General features: G+C 44.8%; 1 protein-coding gene across 3 annotated transcripts in view; it reads right to left on the minus strand.

Annotated features, from left to right (window-relative positions):
- Positions 1-21,286, minus strand: part of slco4a1 (solute carrier organic anion transporter family, member 4A1) — a 32,746-nt gene that overhangs the window by 9,053 nt on the left and 2,407 nt on the right. For 2 of the 3 annotated variants that reach the window (XM_071473009.1, XM_071473008.1), the window contains exons 1-7: positions 9,410-9,498; positions 7,014-8,114; positions 5,320-5,410; positions 4,277-4,398; positions 4,012-4,123; positions 2,319-2,473; positions 153-408 (exon numbers count right to left, since the gene is read on the minus strand). In XM_071473009.1, the coding sequence (XP_071329110.1) occupies positions 153-408; positions 2,319-2,473; positions 4,012-4,123; positions 4,277-4,398; positions 5,320-5,410; positions 7,014-7,860 (1,583 nt within the window). In that variant the 5' untranslated portion in view covers positions 7,861-8,114; positions 9,410-9,498. Of the gene's footprint in view, positions 1-152; positions 409-2,318; positions 2,474-4,011; positions 4,124-4,276; positions 4,399-5,319; positions 5,411-7,013; positions 8,115-9,409; positions 9,499-21,286 lie in introns of those variants that run through there. The other variant, XM_071473011.1, reaches the window with a different exon arrangement.

The raw sequence follows: 21,286 nt of genomic DNA on the forward strand, positions 1-21,286 counted from the left end.
ATCAGTCCACTCATCTTATAAAACATCTCCTGTAACTTTTTAATTTCTCAGAGGGAATAAAAATAAGTGTAAAATAACAAAAGCTAACAGATGAATAAATCATGACTGCAGCTGGTTCACACATTAAGTTTAGTTAAGTTAACACTGTGCACCTGTTCCTGGACCTGTCATACAGGTGCTTGTACTGGTCCAGCTGGTGTTTCTCCATCACACCGGACTGGTATGGTGCTGTGACGCCAGCCATCGGCACATTGGGGCAGTGGATGAGGAAGATGAAGATGGCGAGCAGGCTGACCATTGCACACATCATGCAGAAACGGATGATACCTCGACAGCGCAGGTTCAGTCTCTTCACAATGTAGCCGCCCAGGAAGGTGCCACCACCTCCTGCTGGAACCACCATGTATCCTAGGGGGGACAACAAAGACCCAGCTGTCCAAGACCAGTAGAGACAATTTGGCTCAGATCAGTGACCTGAAGTCACAAGGTTCAATGTTAAAGGTGATTCCTGACTTCTTTGAGCACCACAATCAGGTGAAAATCTGCTGCTAAACATTAAGTATGTAAAGTTTATAAAGGATAAATTCACTGAGCACATTTCCCTGCAGCACAGATTAGATACACTCAGATTATAATTTAATATGAGACTGAATCAATCTATTTCCCTCCATCATTTATAATGTACCACAACAGATCAGGGCCACTGAATATAAACATGTGATTACAGAGCATTACCTTGGATATTAATGAGAATCAGCTTAATTAAAAGCCAAGTTTCTTTGATTGACTGGGCATGTTTGATTGATCACTAAATCTGATTGCAAAATATAATCTGATCATCTGATCCACTGCAGACTGATGCAGCAGAGACGTCTGTGATGGGGGAAGAGATGATGTCACACAGCAAAAAATAAATCAATCAAATCATAAATAATCACTTGTTAGGATTTGGTCCTGTGTTCCCCTGTGTTCTCCTGTGTTTTCTGTTCTCCTGTATTTTCTGTTCTCCTGTGTTCTCCTGTGTTCTCTATTACCCTGTGTTCTTCTGTGCTCTCCTGTGTTCTCTCTTCTCCTGTGTTCTCTCTTCTCCTGTGTTCTCCTGTGTTCTCTGTTCTCCTGTGTTCCCCTGTGTTCTCCTATGTTCTCTCTTCTCCTGTGTTCTCTCTTCTCCTGTGTTCTCCTGTGTTCCCCTGTGTTCTCCTGTGTTCCCCTGTGTTCTCCTATGTTCTCTCTTCTCCTGTGTTCCCCTGTGTTCTCTGTTCTCCTGTGTTCCCCTGTGTTCCCCTGTGTTCTCTCCTCTCCTATGTTCTCCTGTGTTCTCTGTTCTCCTGTGTTCCCCTGTGTTCCCCTGTGTTATCTGTTCTCTGTTCTCCTGTGTTATCCTGTGTTTTCTGTTCTCCTGTGTTCTCTGTCCTCCTGTGTTCTCCTGTGTTCCCTATTACCCTGTGTTATTCTGCGTTCTCCTGTGTTCTCTCTTCTCCTATGTTCTCCTGTGTTCTCTGTTCTCCTGTGTTCCCCTGTGTTCCCCTGTGTTATCTGTTCTCTCTTCTCCTGTGTTCTCCTGTGTTCTCTCTTCTCCTGTGTTCTCCTGTGTTTTCTGTTACCCTGTGTTCTTCTGTGTTCTCTGTTCTCCTGTGTTCTGTGTTCTTGTGTGTTCTTCTGTGTTGTCCTGTGTTCTCTGTTCTCCTGTTTTCTGTTCTGGGTTCTCTGGTCTGTTGTTCCCTCCAGTTCTCCTTTAGTTTTCCTCTCCACCTGTTTGTGATGCAGTCATCACCTCCACCTCCGGCCAGTGTTTCAGAGCAGTTCACTTCTCCTCTTATCACCAGATCGTTCCTTCACTCTCAGTGTTCTCACACTCAACCTAAAACCTCCCGTGTCGTGTTTGTGTTGGTTTTTAACTGTTCTCCTCTGTGTGCGTCAGATTCTACCTGTTCGTCTTCGTTTCAGTATACCTGCCTCCTGTGGATTCCCTGGTACCCACCAGAAGGATCTCCAGTCTCCACTTCTCAACATCACAGTTCATTATCTAAAGCTGCTGAGAAGTGTTTGTGTAACTCTGGTGTAGTTACATGATGAAATGTCTCAGAAACATTTCCTTGTTGCTTCAGAGGAAAGTAGGTTAAAGTAGGTTAAAGTAGGTTAAAGTGGTGGATGATATGTATTTGAAGTTTCCATAGGAACAGTCAAGAGGTCAGAGGTTCTCTGATTGGATGTTAGAAAAACAGATGAGAAATTTAAAAAATACACAGAGCAGAGATTTTTATTTTCATTTGTTGTGTCACATGTTGTGTGATTTTACATCTGTATTAATCACTCACCGAACCATGTAGCTGCCTCTGACGCACTGAGACTAAACTGAGACTCCAGGAACTTTGGACCAAAGGTGGACATGCCAGCGATGAGGGTGGCCTCAGTAGCTCCAGCCAAACACAGGAACAGGAAAGTAGGATTCTTTAAGAGGAGTAGGACAGATCTGGAGAGTAATAAGACCAGAGAGAAAGAGAGAGACAGAGACTTGTAGCTCATCAACATGAACACCACCAGCAGAAGCAGCACCACCACCACCAGCAGCAGCAGCAGCAGCAGCAGCACCACCACCACCACCATCACCATCACCACCATCATCACCAGCACCACCAGCAGCAGCAGCATCACCAGCACCACCACCACCAGCAGCAGCAGCAGCAGAAGCCTCACCACCACCACCACCAGCAGCAGCAGCAGCACCACCACCACCAGCAGCACCAGCAGCAGCAGCAGCATCACCACCACCACCACCACCAGCATCACCTGCACCAGCAGCAGCAGCAGCAACAACAGCAGCATCACCAGCAGCAGCAGCAGCAGCACCACCACCACCAGCAGCACCACCAGCATCACCAGCACCACCACCACCAGCAGCAACAGCGTCACCAGCACCACCACCACCACCACCACCACCAGCAGGAGCAGCAGCGTCACCAGCAGCAGCAGCAGCAGCAGCAGCAGCAGCACCACCAGCGGCACCACCAGCAGCACCAGCAGCAGCAGCAGCACCACCACCACCACCATATAAATGAAGAATTTTAATCATCAATGAAACATAAAAAAACATTTAATTAGCCTTCTGATGTTTAAGCTAGTTGAATATAAGCGAATATATCTAATACACACCTGGGCCTGTATTCACATATCACCTTCAGGCTAAAAGTTTCTCCTAACCTGCTGATTCAGGAGATTCTCCTAAAAATAATATGTGTGTCAGTCCTAACGTTAGGACCACATCACCTGACTCACTGAGACCAGATCACAGAGAAATGTAAACGGGCTGTGGTCACCTCACATTGCTGTGCTGCTGCAATACAGACAACTTGGAGATCTGAGGCAGCTCTGAGGCAGCTCTTTGACAGGATCATGTTCATCATGTGTGTGATGCCCACACACCCACAGCCGGGACCACAGTGACATCACCACAGGTACAACAGGGGGATCACAGCCTCTCCGTCAGATTTTATTTTTTGATTATTTTTAAATAAAACAGTTCTTTCCACTGAGTGAATTGAATGTAAGTTTTTTTTATTGTAAATTAAATTCTCCAGGTCGACACAAACCTGATCAGACTCATGAGAATCCACTACTTTAGTAAACAGCACGTGATCCGTGATTATTTAATTTTGTTCATGTGTTCTCACAGGCACAGACCGGTCTTTCATCAACCAATCACTGTGGTTCTTGCGAGCAAGCTTGTCCATGGGAACTGACGTCACCACAGCAACAGAGTCTCAGTCCAAGCTCAGGAGTTTTTGTTTCCTTAGTAAAGTTGGTCTCAGCAGCTTTGAGAAGAGGATTCGGGAGAAAACGTGTAGTTAGAAACTTTTAGTCGACTCAGGAGAACTCTGAATGGAAGATCAAATGTTTTGTGAATATGGGCCTGGATCACCAACACCATGATCATAGAAGCCACACACCTCATGATGATGTCACTAAAACCATCTTTACTACACCCAGACCAGATCCTCTGCACCACCTCACCTCGGCATGTCTTTGACCGACTTTCCAAACTGAGGGTCTGAGGCCGTTGTGTGGCTCCCATCCTTCAGTTGGTGGGCCTCAGACACCCGCATCGCCACATACTCCTGAGAGCCTGAGGAGGAGGAGAAATAGCAGGAGGAGGAGGAGGAGCAGGAGGGGGAGGAGGAGCAGGAGGGGGAGGAAGAGTAGTGAAGGAGACAGTGAGCGACAATGTGAGACTGAACATTACTGCATACATCTGTGTGTGTGTGTGCGTGTGTGGTACCTGGTAGCTGTCGTGGGTAGCCCAGGATGGGGAACGCCACCAGCAGAGCGGCAGCTCCTCCTGCCAGGAAGCCGATCCACCAGGCGCCGACCCACAGAGGGTTCTCTGGAGTCATCTCTGTCCTGTGACATCACACAATCACTGTTTGAGATACTTCAACAGATGGTGACAGCACTTATTCTACACACACCTGTTCTACACACTCCAATAACATATACTGTAGGTCACTACAGTCACTGCCTCCATGTTGTCTGGGTGAATTGACCCTCTGGACACAGTCCTCCAAAATTACACAATGGAATCAAAGAAGTAGTGTCCATGGTTTGACAGACACACAGATTACACAGACTCTACAGATGTAAGTGATAGATAGATAGATAGATAGATAGATAGATAGATAGATAGATAGATAGATAGATAGATAGATAGATAGATAGATGGATTAGGTTACATGTGATATGAATAAATATGTTTGCATGAATTCAAAGGTAAAGGTGAAGTGAAGTAAATGAGGTGAAGGAAACATGAACAAAATAATCAAACAGAAATTAAATCATAAATTTAATCATCAGCCTCATGTATTAAACTTTTTTTTTTTCTTATTGTGAGGTGAGGATGCACCTGATTGACAGCAGTAACCATGGAGACATGGACAGATGGTAACCACAGAATCACTTCTGTTTGAGTCACTGCATTAAAGACTGAGTGAGTGTGAACGGGACAGAGCAGACATAATGTGTCGACACAGTGTGTCCTCGTGTTATATTAATGTCACAGGTACAGGTGTGGACCTGTGTTATCAGGATCTGATTCAGAGACACGTGCAGGGGACAGGTGCTGAGCTCTGAGAACAAGAATGTGTGGTAGAACTTTACCATTCACTTTACACAAAACACTACAGAGGTTCCTCAGTGATGAGCAGTAAATCTGACATCATCATGATCGTTCTGCATCATCACTGACAGCTGTGGAGACACAGTCTGTTCCCGCCTCTTCTGTTCTATCACACTCTGGTTTCTCCTCCTCATCCTCAGCTAACTCACCTGAGCTGGATCTCAGTGTAGATGTTCAGGAAGTATCCTCCCAGCAGGTAGCCCGCCGCCGGACCCACAATGGCTGCAGTGTAGAAGATTCCTGTGGGGTGCAGGGGGGGCATGGGTGTATCAGTACAGTGACTGTCTACTTCCTACATCCTGTTTTCTACTTCCTGTTTCCTACAGGTTACAAAGGCCCCATTGTTCTTCACTGCAGAGTTCATGTTGAGAGAGAAAGTGTGTGTGTGAGAGTGTGTGTGTGTGTGTGTGTGTGTGTGTGTGTATGTGGGGTGATGTTGGTGGTGATGATGATGATGATGGTGATGATGATGGTGATGATAATGGTGATGATGAAGGTGGTGACAATGGTGGTGATGGTGATGATGATGATGATGATGATGATGATGATGATGATGATGATGATGGTGGTGGCGGTGGCCACAGATGATGAGTTGGTGACAGTCTCACAGTCAGGTGATGATGATCATGATGAAGATGAAGATGAAGATGAAGATGAAGATGAAGATGAAGATGAAGATGAAGATGATGGTGATGATGATCCTGAACAGGAAGCCACTGTGTCACTTCCAGCCAATCAGCGGCTCATGAGTCCGGTGACAGAGCTGAACTGTGATGCCCTGGATGGAAGCTGCTGTTACATTGTCACAGCGTCATCAGAGACATTTCATCTGATCCAGGAGGAAACACTTTGAGTTCAGCTGGTGAGTAAACTGTTAGATCACAGGTCAGTGTGGGACAGACGTGTTCATATGTTGTTGTGTTATGTTCATATTCACATTCACACAAACAGCAGATGTTTGAATATTATTAAAGATGTAGTGCAAGGTCTGCCGCCTGCATAATGTGTTATTTATATATATATATATATATATATATATATATATATATATATATAACATATATACCGCATTTAAATGTATATACACTATGTGTGTGTGTGTGTATATATATATATATATATATATATATATATATATAAACTTGACATCACCTCCACATATAGAAAATTATAAAGCTATTGTGGATTCATTTTCTCATTTTCAAATTTACATTATGATTTCAATATAGTCCCCTACAGGCCTCCATAGATTACAGTGTGTTAGCATATGTGTGATTATCTGAGCTGAAAATAACATGAAATACAGAGACACAATAAATAACAAACATAAACAAAACTACTACATCATCATCATCACAAGAGGTTGCACAAGGTTACAAATAATTTATCTAAAGCAAGAGACATTATCCATGATCTATTATTTCAAATATTAAAATAACAGAGACGCAGTGGCTGAACATGAAAAGTGCAGAGAACATATCAACCAGACAGAGTCTCTGAGTCAGCTGAGAAAATCTGCTGATTCAAGTTTTTGACCACAAGTGAAACTTCCACAGCTTAAAAGACACAAGATTATTTGATTTGTTTAGATGTTTTATATTTGACTCATGCAAAGCACTATACGAATAAAGTATTATTATTTTATCATTATAAGTTAAAATTGTCACAACTCTGAAAATCACAGTCTCTCAAATTAATAATCTTTACTCATTAAAAACATTGTGTGGCAGAAAAAAACATACACAACACACAGAGGCCAAGACAAAGATCACTATAACCTATTATGAGTCTTTATCAACCCAACAACCACCTGCTATGATAATGAATGACTGATGTGACTCACCTATGTAAACAGGAGCATAGTTGGACTTGACGTTCTCATCCAGGTATGTGACCCCCAGCGTGTAGAGAGGTGTAGCTCCCACTCCATGCAGAAACTGGCCCAGCATGAACACAAAACGATAGCTGGACAACCCCCCCCCCTCCCTGTCCTGGCACGGGCTGGTGCGGTTGGCGGAGCACATCCCAGTTAGTTCGGGCAGGCTGACCTGGTAGGGGGGTGTGGTGAAGTGAGGCAAGGCAAACACCAGGGAACCCAGTGCCATGATCAGCACCCCCCATCCCAGCCAGCGAGGCTTGTGCCCCGTCCCGCCGAAGTAACTGACAAAGGCCAGGCAGACGCAAGCGGCAATGTCGTAGGAGCTGGCAATGAGTCCGGCCTGGTAGCTGCGCAGGTCAAACCGCCTCTCAATGGAGGTGATCACTGTGTTGATGAAGCCGTTGATGATCATCCCCTGGAGGAAGGAGGCCACGCAGAGGAAGAAAAGCACCCATCGGGGGGTGTTGAAAACTTGAATGGCTTTGGGTGTCAGAGCCCCCCAGCCACAGAGCTGATCCAGGTCAGTGGAGATCAGCTTCAGCCCCATGGGAGGCTCTGCACAGGGTCCTGCCTCCACCCCATACAGCTGCCCAGGAAGTGTGGAGGCCCCAGTGAAAATGGGGGGCTGAATGGGGCCATCAGCTCCAGGGCTGCTGGGGCTTCTGGGGCCTGAGACTATGGGGCTGTCTGTCTGGGAGTCCACAGGACTGGGGGTGTCCAGAGAGGGACCCCCACTGAGAGGGCATTCCTGTAGGTCCAGGAGCTCCTGCTTGGAGCTGAAGGAGGCGTCGGCATTAAGCAAGACGGGCATCGCCCCTCTGAGGGGCCCTGTGGGGGTCCTGTGGCACGGAGGAGGACAGACGTGGGAAGTCTTTGTGGGGGGGCACAGTGATATATTGTCTACCACTGCTTAGAGAAAAAATAAACGTGGATCATCTGAGGCTCGAGGTGAATGTGGTCAGGGCTCAGTCAGTCTCCATGTGAGGCTCCTCAGGTGTGTCTGTTTACCTGTCTGTACACAGGTGGACAGGTGGGACAGACTGTGTCATAGTGACAGATGACGTCCTGTAAGGACCAGAAACAATAAATACATGTGTATGAACTGAACACTTTAAACAAGACACTGAAACTTTACACAAACACACACACACACACATATGGGTAATGAAGCATAACAAGCACTCTCTGCTCCAGCAAGCAAACACACACAGATCACAGCTTTCAGAAAACAACCAGAACAACTAAGTGCAAATCAAGCTGTTTTTCACTTTATTAATTAATTAGATCAGCTGGAGACACAATATCTGAGTTTTCCTCTGATGACCACAAAGAACTAATAACACAAATGCACGTTGGTGATTTACTTCACAGCTGTGTGTGTGTGTGTGTTTGAGGACCTCTGTCATGAATAAACACCATGTAAATGTTTGACCTCCACATTCCACAAGTAAATAATTTGAAGAGGAAATTGAACTGCTCTTCACCAACTTCCTCCTCAGTCACTGGCCTGTCGACATGTGAGCTGCTGCTGATCACAGAAATATTTCATTTTCAAACTTATCAAAATTATCCATATGTAATTTATATATTTATATATTCAAACAGACACAAAGGAACTGTGTGTGTGAATTTACAGACTGAACGTGAACTGAAGGACACTCGAACTGAAGGACACTCCTACTGACTCTTACTGAACCAGGTTTCACCAGCTTTTGTGTAAATCACCCAGAGCCTCCAGAGAAGCTCCAACTGTTCTCATCTCTATCAAATCAAATCAAATCAAGTTTTATTTATATAGCGCCAAGTCACAACAGAAGTAATCTCAAGGCATTTTCCAATTGGAGGGGGTCAAGACCTTCTCTATAAAGTATAGGAAAGAAAGAGACCCAACAATTCCCACTGAGAGAAAGCACTTGGCGACAGTGGCAAGGAAAAACTTCCTTTAAGAGACAGAAACCTCAGGCAGAACTGGGCTCCAGGTAGGCGGCCATCTGCCTTGACTGGTTGGGTTTGAGAGAGAGAGGGAGAGAGAGAGTAAGAGAGAGAGAGAGAGAGAGAGAGACAGAGAGAGAGAGATGCACGAATAGAAGTACCAGTAATAAGCAGTAACAGCAACTATAATCTCTATAAAAACAACATCTTCTAAACTTGTCTGTGAACAACAGCTCTCACTTTAATTACACACAGGAAACTCATTAACTGAAGTAGTCAAGCTTAGGAAATAAAATGATATTAATTGGCAACTCCAATTAATATAATATAATTGTCAATAAAAAAATCATTTGTATCAGGAACACAAAACTCTAAATGTATATAAAATAAATCAAATTATAAATACACAATATTATAAAGCCTCCTACCTCCAGTCCAATACACATTAAACAGAGACGGTGAAAGAGGGACAGAGTCAGAGAGGGGTGTCCCTGGTAGGTTCTAAACCCGTCTCCCAAAGCCTCTTATAGTCTGGTGCTGAGGCAGCACGTCAGCTCATTCACACCCCCTCAGTGGAGCCTGAGAAATAACTGAAGCTTTGCTGCCCCCAACTGGAGCTATCAGCACTGTTGCTTTATTTTCAGCCTAAGGTTTGAAAAATTATCTGATAATAATAATAATAAAAATAATAATAATAAGAATAATAATAATAATAAATAATAAATTAAGGTCCTGTTGCCTTATCAGTGCACTTGGCTAATGATGTTCTCTTTGCTAACGAGCCATGCTGAACAGATAATGAAGACAGATTATGGATGCGACACCACAGATAAGAAGTTGAGGATGAAGACGAGACTGTCTGCTGACTGATGTTAGTCGGTCACATGTCTGAGGCAGCGGAGGCGTCCAAAGTTCAAGTTCTCTGGCCTTTGGTTCAGAGGTATTTTCTGACCATCAGCTTTTAAAGTCAAGTAGGTCCCATCCTCACAGTGAAAAAACCCGGACAATTTGGCTAATCAGCAGCTAACAAGGCACCATGAACACACAGCATGTAAATAAGACAAGTTGCTTTTTTGTTAGAGACTGTCTCCTGTGTTAACACAACCCACACCAGTCTGTCTCCAGTGGAGTCGAGATTATTACCAACCATCCTTCAGCCTCCCTGCAGGACAGAGAACATCTGACTCTCCAGAGGGACAGTAACAGTTAGAGAATGATCACATTTCTTTCTCTGATTGTGTAAATCATTACTGTGCATCACCGTAGCACACTGAGCAGATGTTTCCCACAACAGCTCTGATCAGTTTTATTATACCTGCCAAACACTAAAAAACAGATAGCAGCTACACGGTTAACAACTAATGCTAACCGGTTAAACATCCACCAAGCTGAAGACATTTTCTTGGCTGAGACCAACAAAGGGAAAGGAGAGTGAACATGGACTTGAATTTGTTGGACACTAAACAAATGATGTTAATGAATGAACGCTAATGAATGAACACTAACAAATTCTTGCTTCATGTCTACTGAATGCAACTATAAAAAGCTAACAAATTAGCCATAGAACAAATGTGTTTTTTTCTGCCCCCTCATGGCCAAACTCTACCACACCGGTTTCAACAGCTAATATCTGTATGTTCATGTGCACATAATGACATGCTCACTGTGCTTGTCATTCAAATATTTTTTTCATTTTTACCTCTGAACTAAAACGTACCGTGTAAAGTGGACTGACCGTTATTCTACATGAACATCACTGAGGACAGAAAATCTGAAGGTCCTGACAGGCTGCTGTCAGCTGTTGTCTGTCAGCTGATCACCCATGATAAGAGGAAATACTAAGAAGGTTTGGGAGGGAAGCCAGAGCATAAAATCCAATTAAAACGTTTCCGTGTTTGATAGGTTGATGGATGACCAAATAAAGCTTTCCCGTCCTGGTGGTCTGATCCAGGAGGTGAACTCTTCAGGGTAAAGGTAGAGGGGCTGAGGCATTAAGAGTTTTATAAGCCATCATGAGAGGCAGGGTAGGGGAGACATCCTCTTGTAACAGATGAGCCCACAGGTCGTTTGTCAGCAGGTTATTATGACCAATACTTGGTTTTGTTGCTAGGCGACATCTAGTGGTCACAATAATGATGACAGGAGCAAAGGGAAAAGTGCGGTGACGTAGTTTATAGAGTGACAAAGTCCACGTCAGGAGGAGGTTGGGGTGGATGGATGGGTCATAGCATGACCTTTCATTGTTATTATTGTAACCATGACAACAAAGATCGTCTAATGTTGAAGAAGTACTTATTTTAACCCAAATCACCATCTTTTCCTAAACCTAAACCAAGACATGACCATTATTATAGTAACCATGGAAATGAAGGTAGGTACGCTGCTCTCTGTACAGTCTCAGTCTGTACAGCGTCTTTATTATTGTAACCATGGCAACCAAGGTCCAGTACGCTTGTCACCATAGGGGTGCTATTTCAGGAGACACTGCTATGGGTCATATCAGAGGGTTGATGTTGTTCAGGTTGGAGGACTGGTGGATTAGACTGGTGGATCAGGTTAGAGGACTGGCTGGAGGACTGGCTGGGGGACAGTCAGTGGATTGTGATCAGGTGACAATGAGACGAACAGAGGTGGGAGTGTCTTGGAAGTTGAACCAGGGCACTTTGTTAACAATGCACTCTGGTGAGGTAATACCCTCCTGTCCTACTGTTTGTTTGTCTGTCCATAATTGCTTATGAATCAAACAAATCCAGATCCGGAAAAGTTCTCAGTGGGCTGTTTTTTCTTATTTCATTTCTATCTAATTCTATATCTTGCCTTTTAATGTCTGTTTTCAAAGTGAGATCAGAGTGAGAAGCGGTAATCTTTATCCTACCTACCGGGTCTTTTATGTTCACAGCAGAAACTTATTTTCCTTGGACTGGAGAGCCTTTCCTCCTCTCTGGTACACAAAGGCTTTTGAAGTATCAAGAGGAAGTCTCTCATGTGGCTATTACAACATCCAAGAAAAACGTCTCACACTGTCAATCTTATTCAAAGATGCCACAGTTTGTGTGAGATGTCACGACAATGGAGTGTTATGTCGTTTTACAATAAATAAACAGTATTTACTGCAGCAGAACATCAGTCTGGGTAAACTGCACAGAACAGATACTGAGACTGGAGAGGAGTCAGCTGTGAGAACCACTAACCCTGTTTGTACTGATGTGATTCCAGGAACTAGCTCTTTGAACCTCAAATGTGAAAAGCATACATCCCTAAATTAAGCTACAGCACCATTGTGTATTTGGCCTTGTCGACCCTGAGCATGTTTTCAGGCCAATGTAACAAAAACCTTACCATTGTTTGTAGAGAGAAGATATTCACAGTCTTGATATCAGCCTGAGAACTCAGAGTCTCCTACAGTCAGCTTCATCCTCCTTATTCAGGACTTGTAAAAGTGGATCTGCGACTCATTTTGAAACTAGAGCAGCACAGAGATGTTTGATTACTGGGAGACATGATTGATAATAGTTACCGGTTTGGGGGGCACCTGAGAGACACCCTCAGGTTCAGTGGTGCTATGACATCTTTACAGCTACATAATATGAAGATAAGGCAGTTGATCAAAGACGTTTGGAGCCTGGGAGGTGTCATGGAGAACAAAATAGAGACAGTACAGAAATGGAGGTCTTTGTTGATGTTAATTATTTTGTTATCAGGTCCTATGAACTTTATTTGTGCAGGTACTTAAGTCATCATAATTTAATTCTGTCATTGTCAATAATATCCACCAACATCCAAAGTTATAGCTCTGACATCTACAAAATACAACCAGTATTCCAACCTGATCAACCAGTCCTCCACCCTGATCAACCAGTCCTCTACCCTGAACAACCAGTCCTCCACCCTGATCAACCAGTCCTCCACCCTGATCAACCAGTCCTCTACCCTGAACAACCAGTCCTCCACCCTGATCAACCAGTCCTCTACCCTGAACAACCAGTCCTCCACCCTGATCAACCAGTCCTCCACCCTGATCAACCAGTCCTCTACCCTGAACAACCAGTCCTCTACCCTGATCAACCAGTCCTCTACCCTGAACAACCAGTCCTCTACCCTGAACAACCAGTCCTCCACCCTGATCAACCAGTCCTCCACCCTGATCAACCAGTCCTCTACCCTGAACAACCAGTCCTCCACCCTGATCAACCAGTCCTCTACCCTGATCAACCAGTTCTCTACCCTTATCAACCAGTCCTCTACCCTGAAGTGGAACCACTGTTAAAAACTGAGAGAAGCAGGCTGATTTAGTGACAGACAGGAAATCATGTCACTTACAGACTGACAGACTGATCCTCACTGGGCATCAGACTGCTACTGCTGGACCTCATCTCAGTCAGTAGAGCGTTTGACCTCACCCAGAAAAAAAATAGACAAACTGGCTGCACTTTTGTCTGCCTCACGCTCTGTGTGTCTACTGATCTGGCTCTCTCGCTGGTACCTCACAGCTGTATACTGACACCAGCATGTACTGTTTGCTGTAGGTTTGTTCGCAGTGTGTTTAATATAATAAGTGAGGAAATGTTCTAATTTTACTTTCTGACTTGTTGTTAGTGGTTTTATCTGCACAAAGTCAAACTAAATTAAACATGACGGTGTATACCCATCTATTGTTTTTATGAACACTATATAAACAAAGTTACACTGCTGCTGATGGTCGGGTTTATCTGCCTCAGGGTTTGCTGCAATATGTGTTAAACACAGCAATGCTTAGGGCTAAATGCTAATCTCAGCATGCTAACATGCTCACAGTGACAATGCTAACATGCTGATATTTAACAGTTATAATGTTTACCATGTTCATCATCTTTGCTAGCATGTTAGCATGAGGCTGATGATATTGTCATTACTTTGCAGGTTGTGGATCATAAAACAATTTAAATTTTGATCTAAATAATGTCAGAGTCAGAGGATCAGTGAAGGTTTTACGTCTCATCCTGAGGAGACATGGATGTTGATTTCAGGGCAATACATCCAACAACAATCAATACAATTAATGAAAAATGTGTTAACTTCATGAACTCAGCTCAAGACTCACCACACGCTAAATATTACATTTAAAGCCATATAAAGCCAACTGCTAAAGGCAATGGTGTAAGATTATGTAGCCTGTTAGCATTGAGCCTTTCATTCACTGACTGCAGATGAGAGCTTAGCCTCACTGAAAAGTCAAGTTTGTTTAATTTAGAGAGTAAAAGATGCCAGAGCATTCACACTGTTACTGCTTGACACATTTGACACTTGTCAGTGTTAAATGGGTCCATAAACAAAGTCTATTTGCAACATCTTCTGGTTATTAAATACAGCTCATTAGGTGGGTGTTGCTTGGTGCGTATGTAGTTTTAGGTTTAAAGTCTAGCACAACACTAAGGTATACAACATTACAGAAGGAAATTAACACTTTCTGACACAGTCCAGGGTTGGATCTATTGCATCCGGGCTGTTGTACTTAGTTGTTCTTCGACAGACACCCTCTCTGCAAAGCTGTAGCCTTAATCATAATCAGAATCAGAATCAGAATCAGAATCAGTTTTATTGCCAAGTATGTTTTCACATACAAGGAATTTTTTCTGGTGATTGGTGCAATTGATCAGCAACAGTGGGGCTCTCTAGCCTTGTTGATGAGGCTAATAGCAGATGGGAAGAAGCTATTTTTGTGGCGAGAGGTTTTGGTCCTGAAGGACCGCAGCCTCCTGCCAGAGGGGAGTGTCTCAAAGAGTTTGTGTCCAGGGTGGGAGGAGTCAGCTACAATCTTCCCTGCACGCCTCAGAGCCCTTGAGGCGTACAGGTCCTGGAGGGACGGAAGATTGCAGCCAATCACCTTCTCAGCAGAGTGGATGATACGCTGCAGTCTGTTATTGTCCCTCTCCGTGGCAGCAGCGTACCAGATGGTGATGGAGGAGGTGAGGATGGACTCGATGATGGAGGTGTAGAAGTTCACCATCATAGTCCTTGGCAGGTTGAACTTCTTCAATTGCCTCAGGAAATACATCCTCTGCTGAGCTTTTTTGATGAGGGAGCTGATGTTTAGCTCCCATTTGAGATCCTGTGTGATGGTGGTTCCCAAGAAGCGAAAATGCTCCACGGTAGCCACGGGGGAGTCACACAGGGTGATGGGGGTGGGTGGGGCTGGGCTCTTCCTGAAGTCCACTATCATTTCCACTGTCTTCAGAGCGTTTAGCTCTAGGTTGTTCTGCCTGCACCAGGTCACCAGACGCTCAGTCTCCCACCTGTAGGCAGACTCATCGCCATCAGAGATGAGTCCAATGAGAGTGGTGTCGTCTGCAAACTTCAGGAGCTTGACAGACTGATGGCTGGAGGTGCAGGTGTTGGTGTACAGGGAGAAGAGCAGAGGAGAAAGAACGCAGCCTTGTGGGGATCCAGTGCTGATGGTCTGGGAGTCAGACACGTGCTTTCCTAGCTTCACGTGCTGCCTCCTGTCAGACAGGAAGTCGGTGATCCACCTGCAGGTGGAGTCAGGCACGCTCAGCTGGGAGAGCTTGTCCTGCAGCAGAGCCGGGATGATGGTGTTGAAGGCAGAGCTGAAGTCCACAAACAGGATCCTGGCATAGGTCCCTGAGGAGTCCAGGTGCTGGAGGATGAAGTGGAGAGCCATGTTGACGGCGTCGTCTACAGACCTGTTGGCTCTGTAGGCGAACTGCAGGGGGTCCAGGAGTGGGTCAGTGATGGATTTGAGGTGGGACAGGACAAGACGCTCAAATGATTTCATGACCACAGAGGTCAGGGCAATGGGTCTATAGTCATTTAGTCCTGTGGGCCTTGGTTTTTTGGGGACAGGGATGATGGTGGAGGATTTGAAGCAGGCTGGCACGTGGCAGGTCTCCAGTGAGGTGTTGAAGATGTCCGTGAACACTGGAGACAACTGATCAGCACAGTGCTTCAGGGATGATGGAGAGACAGAGTCAGGACCGGCTGCTTTGCGGGGGTTCTGCTTCTTAAAAAGCCTGTTGACATCTCTCTCCAGGATAGAGAGAGATGTTCCTTTGGTAGGGGAGGAGGGGGGTTCTGATGTGGCTCTGATGTGGAGGTTAGTGTCAGGCTTGTCCCACTGTCTTTCAAAGCGGCAGTAGAACTCATTCAGATCGTTGGCCAGACGGAAGTCATTAATGGAGTGGGGGGGTTTAGGTTTGTAGTTAGTGATCTGTCTGAGCCCTTTCCAGACAGAAGCAGAGTCATTGGCTGAGAACTGGAGCTGAAGTTTCTCAGAGTACAGTCGTTTAGCTTCTCTCACCGCTTTGCTAAACCTGTACTTGGACTCTTTAAACTTGTCCCTGTCCCCACTCCTGAAAGCTTCCTCCTTTTGCCTCCTGAGCTGACTGAGCTTAGCTGTGAACCAGGGTTTGTCATTGTTATAACTCACCCTGGTGCGTGATGGGATACAGCAGTCCTCACAGAAGCTGATGTATGACGTCACAGCCTCTGTGAACTCATCCAGACTGTTGGAAGCAGTCCTGAACACCTCCCAGTCAGTGCAGTCCAAACATGCCCGCAGATCCTCTATGGCTTCACTGCACCACTGCTTTGATGTCCTCGCAACAGGTTTACACAGTTTTAGTTTCTGCCTGTATGTGGGAATCAGGTGGACCATCACATGGTCAGAGCGGCCCAGTGCAGCCCGGGGGACGGCGTGATAAGCACCACTGATTGTGGTGTAACAGTGGTCCAGAGTGTTCCCCTCTCTGGTCGGGCAATTAACAAACTGTCTGTATTTGGGCAGTTCATGACTGAGGTTCCCTTTGTTAAAGTCACCAAGGACAATAACTAAGGAGTCCGGGTTGGTCTGCTCCACACACAGTATCTGGTCGGCGAGCGCCCGCTGTGCCTCCTGCACGTTGGCCTGTGGTGGGATGTAAACACCGACCAGGATGATTGAGGTGAACTCACGGGGGGAGTAGAAGGGCCTGCAGTTTATGATGAAAGTCTCCAGGTCAGGAGAACAGTGCTGCAGGATCACTGTCACGTCTCTGCACCAGCCACTGTTTGCATAAAAGCAGATTCCTCCACCTTTGGTTTTGCCGGACAGCTCTGTGTCGCGATCCGCTCTGAAGAGTTGGAAGCCGGCCAGCTCCAGCGCAGAGTTCGGAATCGATCCACACAGCCACGTCTCCGTGAAGCACAGGACGGCAGATGAGGAAAAGTCTCTGTTCTTCTGCACCAGTAGCTGAAGTTCATCCAGCTTGTTGGGCAGTGAACGCACGTTGGAGAGAAAGATACCTGGGAGAGGTGTGCGGAGTGCGCGCCGGCGGAGACGCGCAAGCGCACCGGCACGTTTTCCTCTCCTCCGGCGTTTCACTGCGAGAGCAACGGTCAGTGCACCTCTGACCAAAATGTCCAATAATCCCGCAGATGAGTCGAGAAAAGTAGGAAAAAAATCCACTGGAGTTGTTTCTCTGATATTAATGAGCTCTTCTCTGGTGAAAGAGCTCCGGAAACCAAAGCAGAAAACTGGATTTATAAAGAAAATAAGGCAAAAAAATGCGCACCAAAACACCGAGGCAGCCATCCGCGGCGCCATGGCAACAGAACAATAATAATAATCTGTCATTTTGTGGCTGATTTTCATTTTAATTTCCGAAGCCTAAAATCAGTTATGTGAAACGTTATTTAACCAGTGTACTGGCACTCAGGCCAGTTCCTATCTGTTGATTTGGTCAGTTCCAGTCCTCCCAGTACAGTAGTCACCCGTCTTAAAACCGGGGCCTCACTGTCACTGTGGGGAATTAATGGGATGGGACAAAGTAGGCACTGACCCAATAAAGTATGCTTGGCTGCAACTGAGAGAGCAAACATCAACTAAGCCCACAGGCAACAGACTCTGCTCATTTACCCCTCACCTCTCTGCTGTTCATCCACTTCTCTGTGTCCACGTTTACGACTCCACAATGGCCTGACAGAGAGGACGGGAGCAGGAAGCTGCAGAGTACAGACACTCTGACTGAACTCTGCTCTCACACCACTCCAACTACAGCTCAACAACATTTGCATAATACTCAAATAACTTTGTACTTCTCTCCAGACAAATAAGATTTCCTGTTTTGACTAATGTTTTGACTATTTTTCAGGGGAGTTTTATGATGATGTAAGTTCATGCATTTTGACAGTATGTAGCGATCCAATCATGACCTATCAAAGAAAAGCAGCTGAGCTTTTGGAAAAAGTCACTGCTAACACCAAGCAACATTAGCATACAGTGTACCTGGGGTTTAGGGTTTGTGTTGCTTCAATTAGTGCACAAAATGTGAGACAATAGTTGTTTCTGTGGATCCTGGGCTGGATTACCAACCACAACTGCCCCCGGGTCCCAGACCTTTAGAGAGCAGGAAGGAGCATGTTAATACAGCCCAGTGGCCCCACAGCGCTTTAGTAATCTGACCATGTATGGACCTATTTTGGTTCTAGCTGTTTGAATGTGGTTGGATAAGTTGGTCAATTTTCTACGTGAGCTTTAAACTAAAGATCTAATAACTCACATATGCTCAGGACGAACAAGGATTATTTCAATAAAGGCCAAATGCTGTTGTGTCACATGCTCAGTGCTGGATGAGGATAAATAGCACACAGACAGACACACGTGTCCAAATCTAAATGTTGTATGCATCTGACAGAGGCACACACACAGTCATACACACATCAACCTCTTGCCCTACATCTCACAGACATGCCAGCACATTTGACCTTGCTGCCTCCTGTTGGTGGTGAAATCAACCGAAAGAAATGACCTAGAGAGCCAGCCAATGAGGGGCTTAGATTTCAGATGTTAGCATAGTCTAAGACACAACTTGTTCAAAAGGAAGCACACATGTGCATGCAGGAACTACTCAGTGTATTCTGACTGTCTGCACAGCCTGTGGCTGCACTTAGCCTCAGCAGTGTGTCTGCCTTTCAAGGAATGATGGAGGGTAACAGGATGCAGGAGGGAAATTACTGCAGTAAAATGTGTATTGTTAATAATAAGAAGGGATACAAAGAATACTAGTGTCACCATGAACACCTAACTGAATTAAAACAACAGGAAACAACAGAAAAAAAAGAAAAGATGACTAAATGTGGGCTGGAGTACATGTAGATGTAGTTCATCTGGTTCTGTCAGCGAGATCTGAGAAGAGGATGTGGGAGAGTCAATCATAAAGTTATGAATCCTAAAATTTCTAGGAGCTCGACTTCCCATTACACCATCATTTCACAAGATGAGAATGACAGCAGTACAGAAACTAATGTATTTATATTTGTTCTGTGAGTGACATGTGCAGTGCAGTATTCATGTAATCTCCAGATGTCTACATGAGGACAATATTAAAGGTCCACACATGTAAATGTTAATGTTGATTTGATTATAAAGCAGGTCTAGGTTCTACATTAATACTGTGAAAGTATCAAAGCCTCAGTCCACAGAGAAATGCACACAGCCTGTATTCAGAAACTGAGCTTTAAAACCAGCCAACAGGACTTCTGGAACTTTGTGATGTCACAACAAAGCAGTCACCACCCTCAGCCACACCCCAATCCCCACCACCTGGACCCACCATGCAACCTTGCAGGATTTGGTTTCGTTAAGTGTTTACCTGAAATCTGCTATATTTTTATTGGATCACTCAGAAAGCAGTCAGCCAATCAGAAGGGAGTCTCAGATCTTCTGCTCTGATTGGCTGACTGATCTGTTGTTACTATAACTCCAGAGAGAAGCACACTTCAGACAAAACACAGGAGAAGTTAAAATACGGGCCTTTAAAAACATAAAATATTGTAGTTTATTTAATTTTTTTTTTTTTTGTGGCCTTTAACAAACAATGTGTCCCATGGGCTCTAGAAAGTCACAGGAGAGCTGCAAGGTGGGAGTCTGTGGGGACTGACTCAATGTTGGAGCCAGACTCTAGTGGTCATTAGAGGAACTGGAGGTTTTAGCTCTTCACTGTTGATGCTTCATGTCTCCAACCTGGAGGTTGATAACTGGTGAGCATATATGTGCCAACATTATGGTAATTGACTCAGTCAATGGAAACCTGATCAATTATGTGCATAGAACAAGATAGAACAAGAGAACAGCTCTCAGGATGGTACAGTGGTGACCATATGCACACTGTTAAATTAGATTACAGTTCAGTCATGTTTGTAATAACAGGTTTATAATCAACAGAGATAAAAGAAATGGAAAAACAGTGACAGAGACACCTGACCCCAGCTCTCTACAACCATCATCTCATTAAATTCATGTTTGTTTTTATCATTTGAAATTCAGAACACAGAGCTGCAGCCTGTGATTCTCCCTTTTATCCCACTCATTCATGCAGAATCAAAGAGGCTGTTTGTATGAATGAATGAATGAATGAATGTTTCTGAAATATTAGCAGGTCCAGAGAGGGTACTAAGAGGATTGCAGAGGGTCATGCTTATTTATAAAACAGTGGCTAATGAAAGACTTTTGAACAAGCTGGTTGTGCTGCACAAGAAGTGCTGTAGCTGACTTGGCAGACAACATGGAAATCCTCTGTGTTTAAAGTTATGTAACTCAGATGTCACTTTAGTGGACAAAACTGCATGTGGAGCACTGGTGAGTCCTCCATCCTGCTCTCTCCTATCTGCTTCTGTGAACCGGGTCAGATAATCTCTTCAAATTAAACTGCAGTACTACACTGTGTTATCACTGTGCTGCCTCCAAAAGAAATCTGATGTTCCACATTAGGAACACCTTGTGATTTTACACTGTACATTACAGAAGACTTAGACTGAGTGATACAGCTGTGTTGACAGAGTCAGTCACTGATGAAGTCCTGACTGACCAGCCTTTTTGTGGTGAGGTGATGAGGCTCAGCCTTTGATGAGAGGACTGACAGGTCTCTGATGTTTGACCAGAAATGCCGAGTCACTGGTCTAACAGCCCCCCCACACACACACACTCACTGACTTTAGTCCAGATAAGACCTGGACCAGAATAGAGTGTGCTCAAAAGTGCACAGTGGTGACCAGAGAAGAACACACCATGTTCACATACAGACATCAGAATAGAGCAGACATCGTTTCACCCCCGGAAAATGAAGCAATGGGCAGTTTACAGCATCTGGTTATGAGTAATAGGAGGAAAAACAGGGTCCAGTCAAACTGAAACTTAGAGTCAGTGGGATGACTTAGTCACATCTACTCAGTCTGTGATGTTACTATTAGGTTTGTTTCCATATGTTCACACCCTTTACTGTTTACTGGACTTACACATGACAGTGTCTCCTAATCAGAACCATGCTTCTTCT

Source organism: Trachinotus anak, unplaced genomic scaffold (genome assembly GCF_046630095.1).
Source record: "Trachinotus anak isolate AG129_WGS33_773 ecotype Australia unplaced genomic scaffold, CSIRO_AGI_Tana_v1 ptg000043l, whole genome shotgun sequence".
NCBI classification, from domain to species: Eukaryota; Metazoa; Chordata; class Actinopteri; order Carangiformes; family Carangidae; genus Trachinotus; species Trachinotus anak.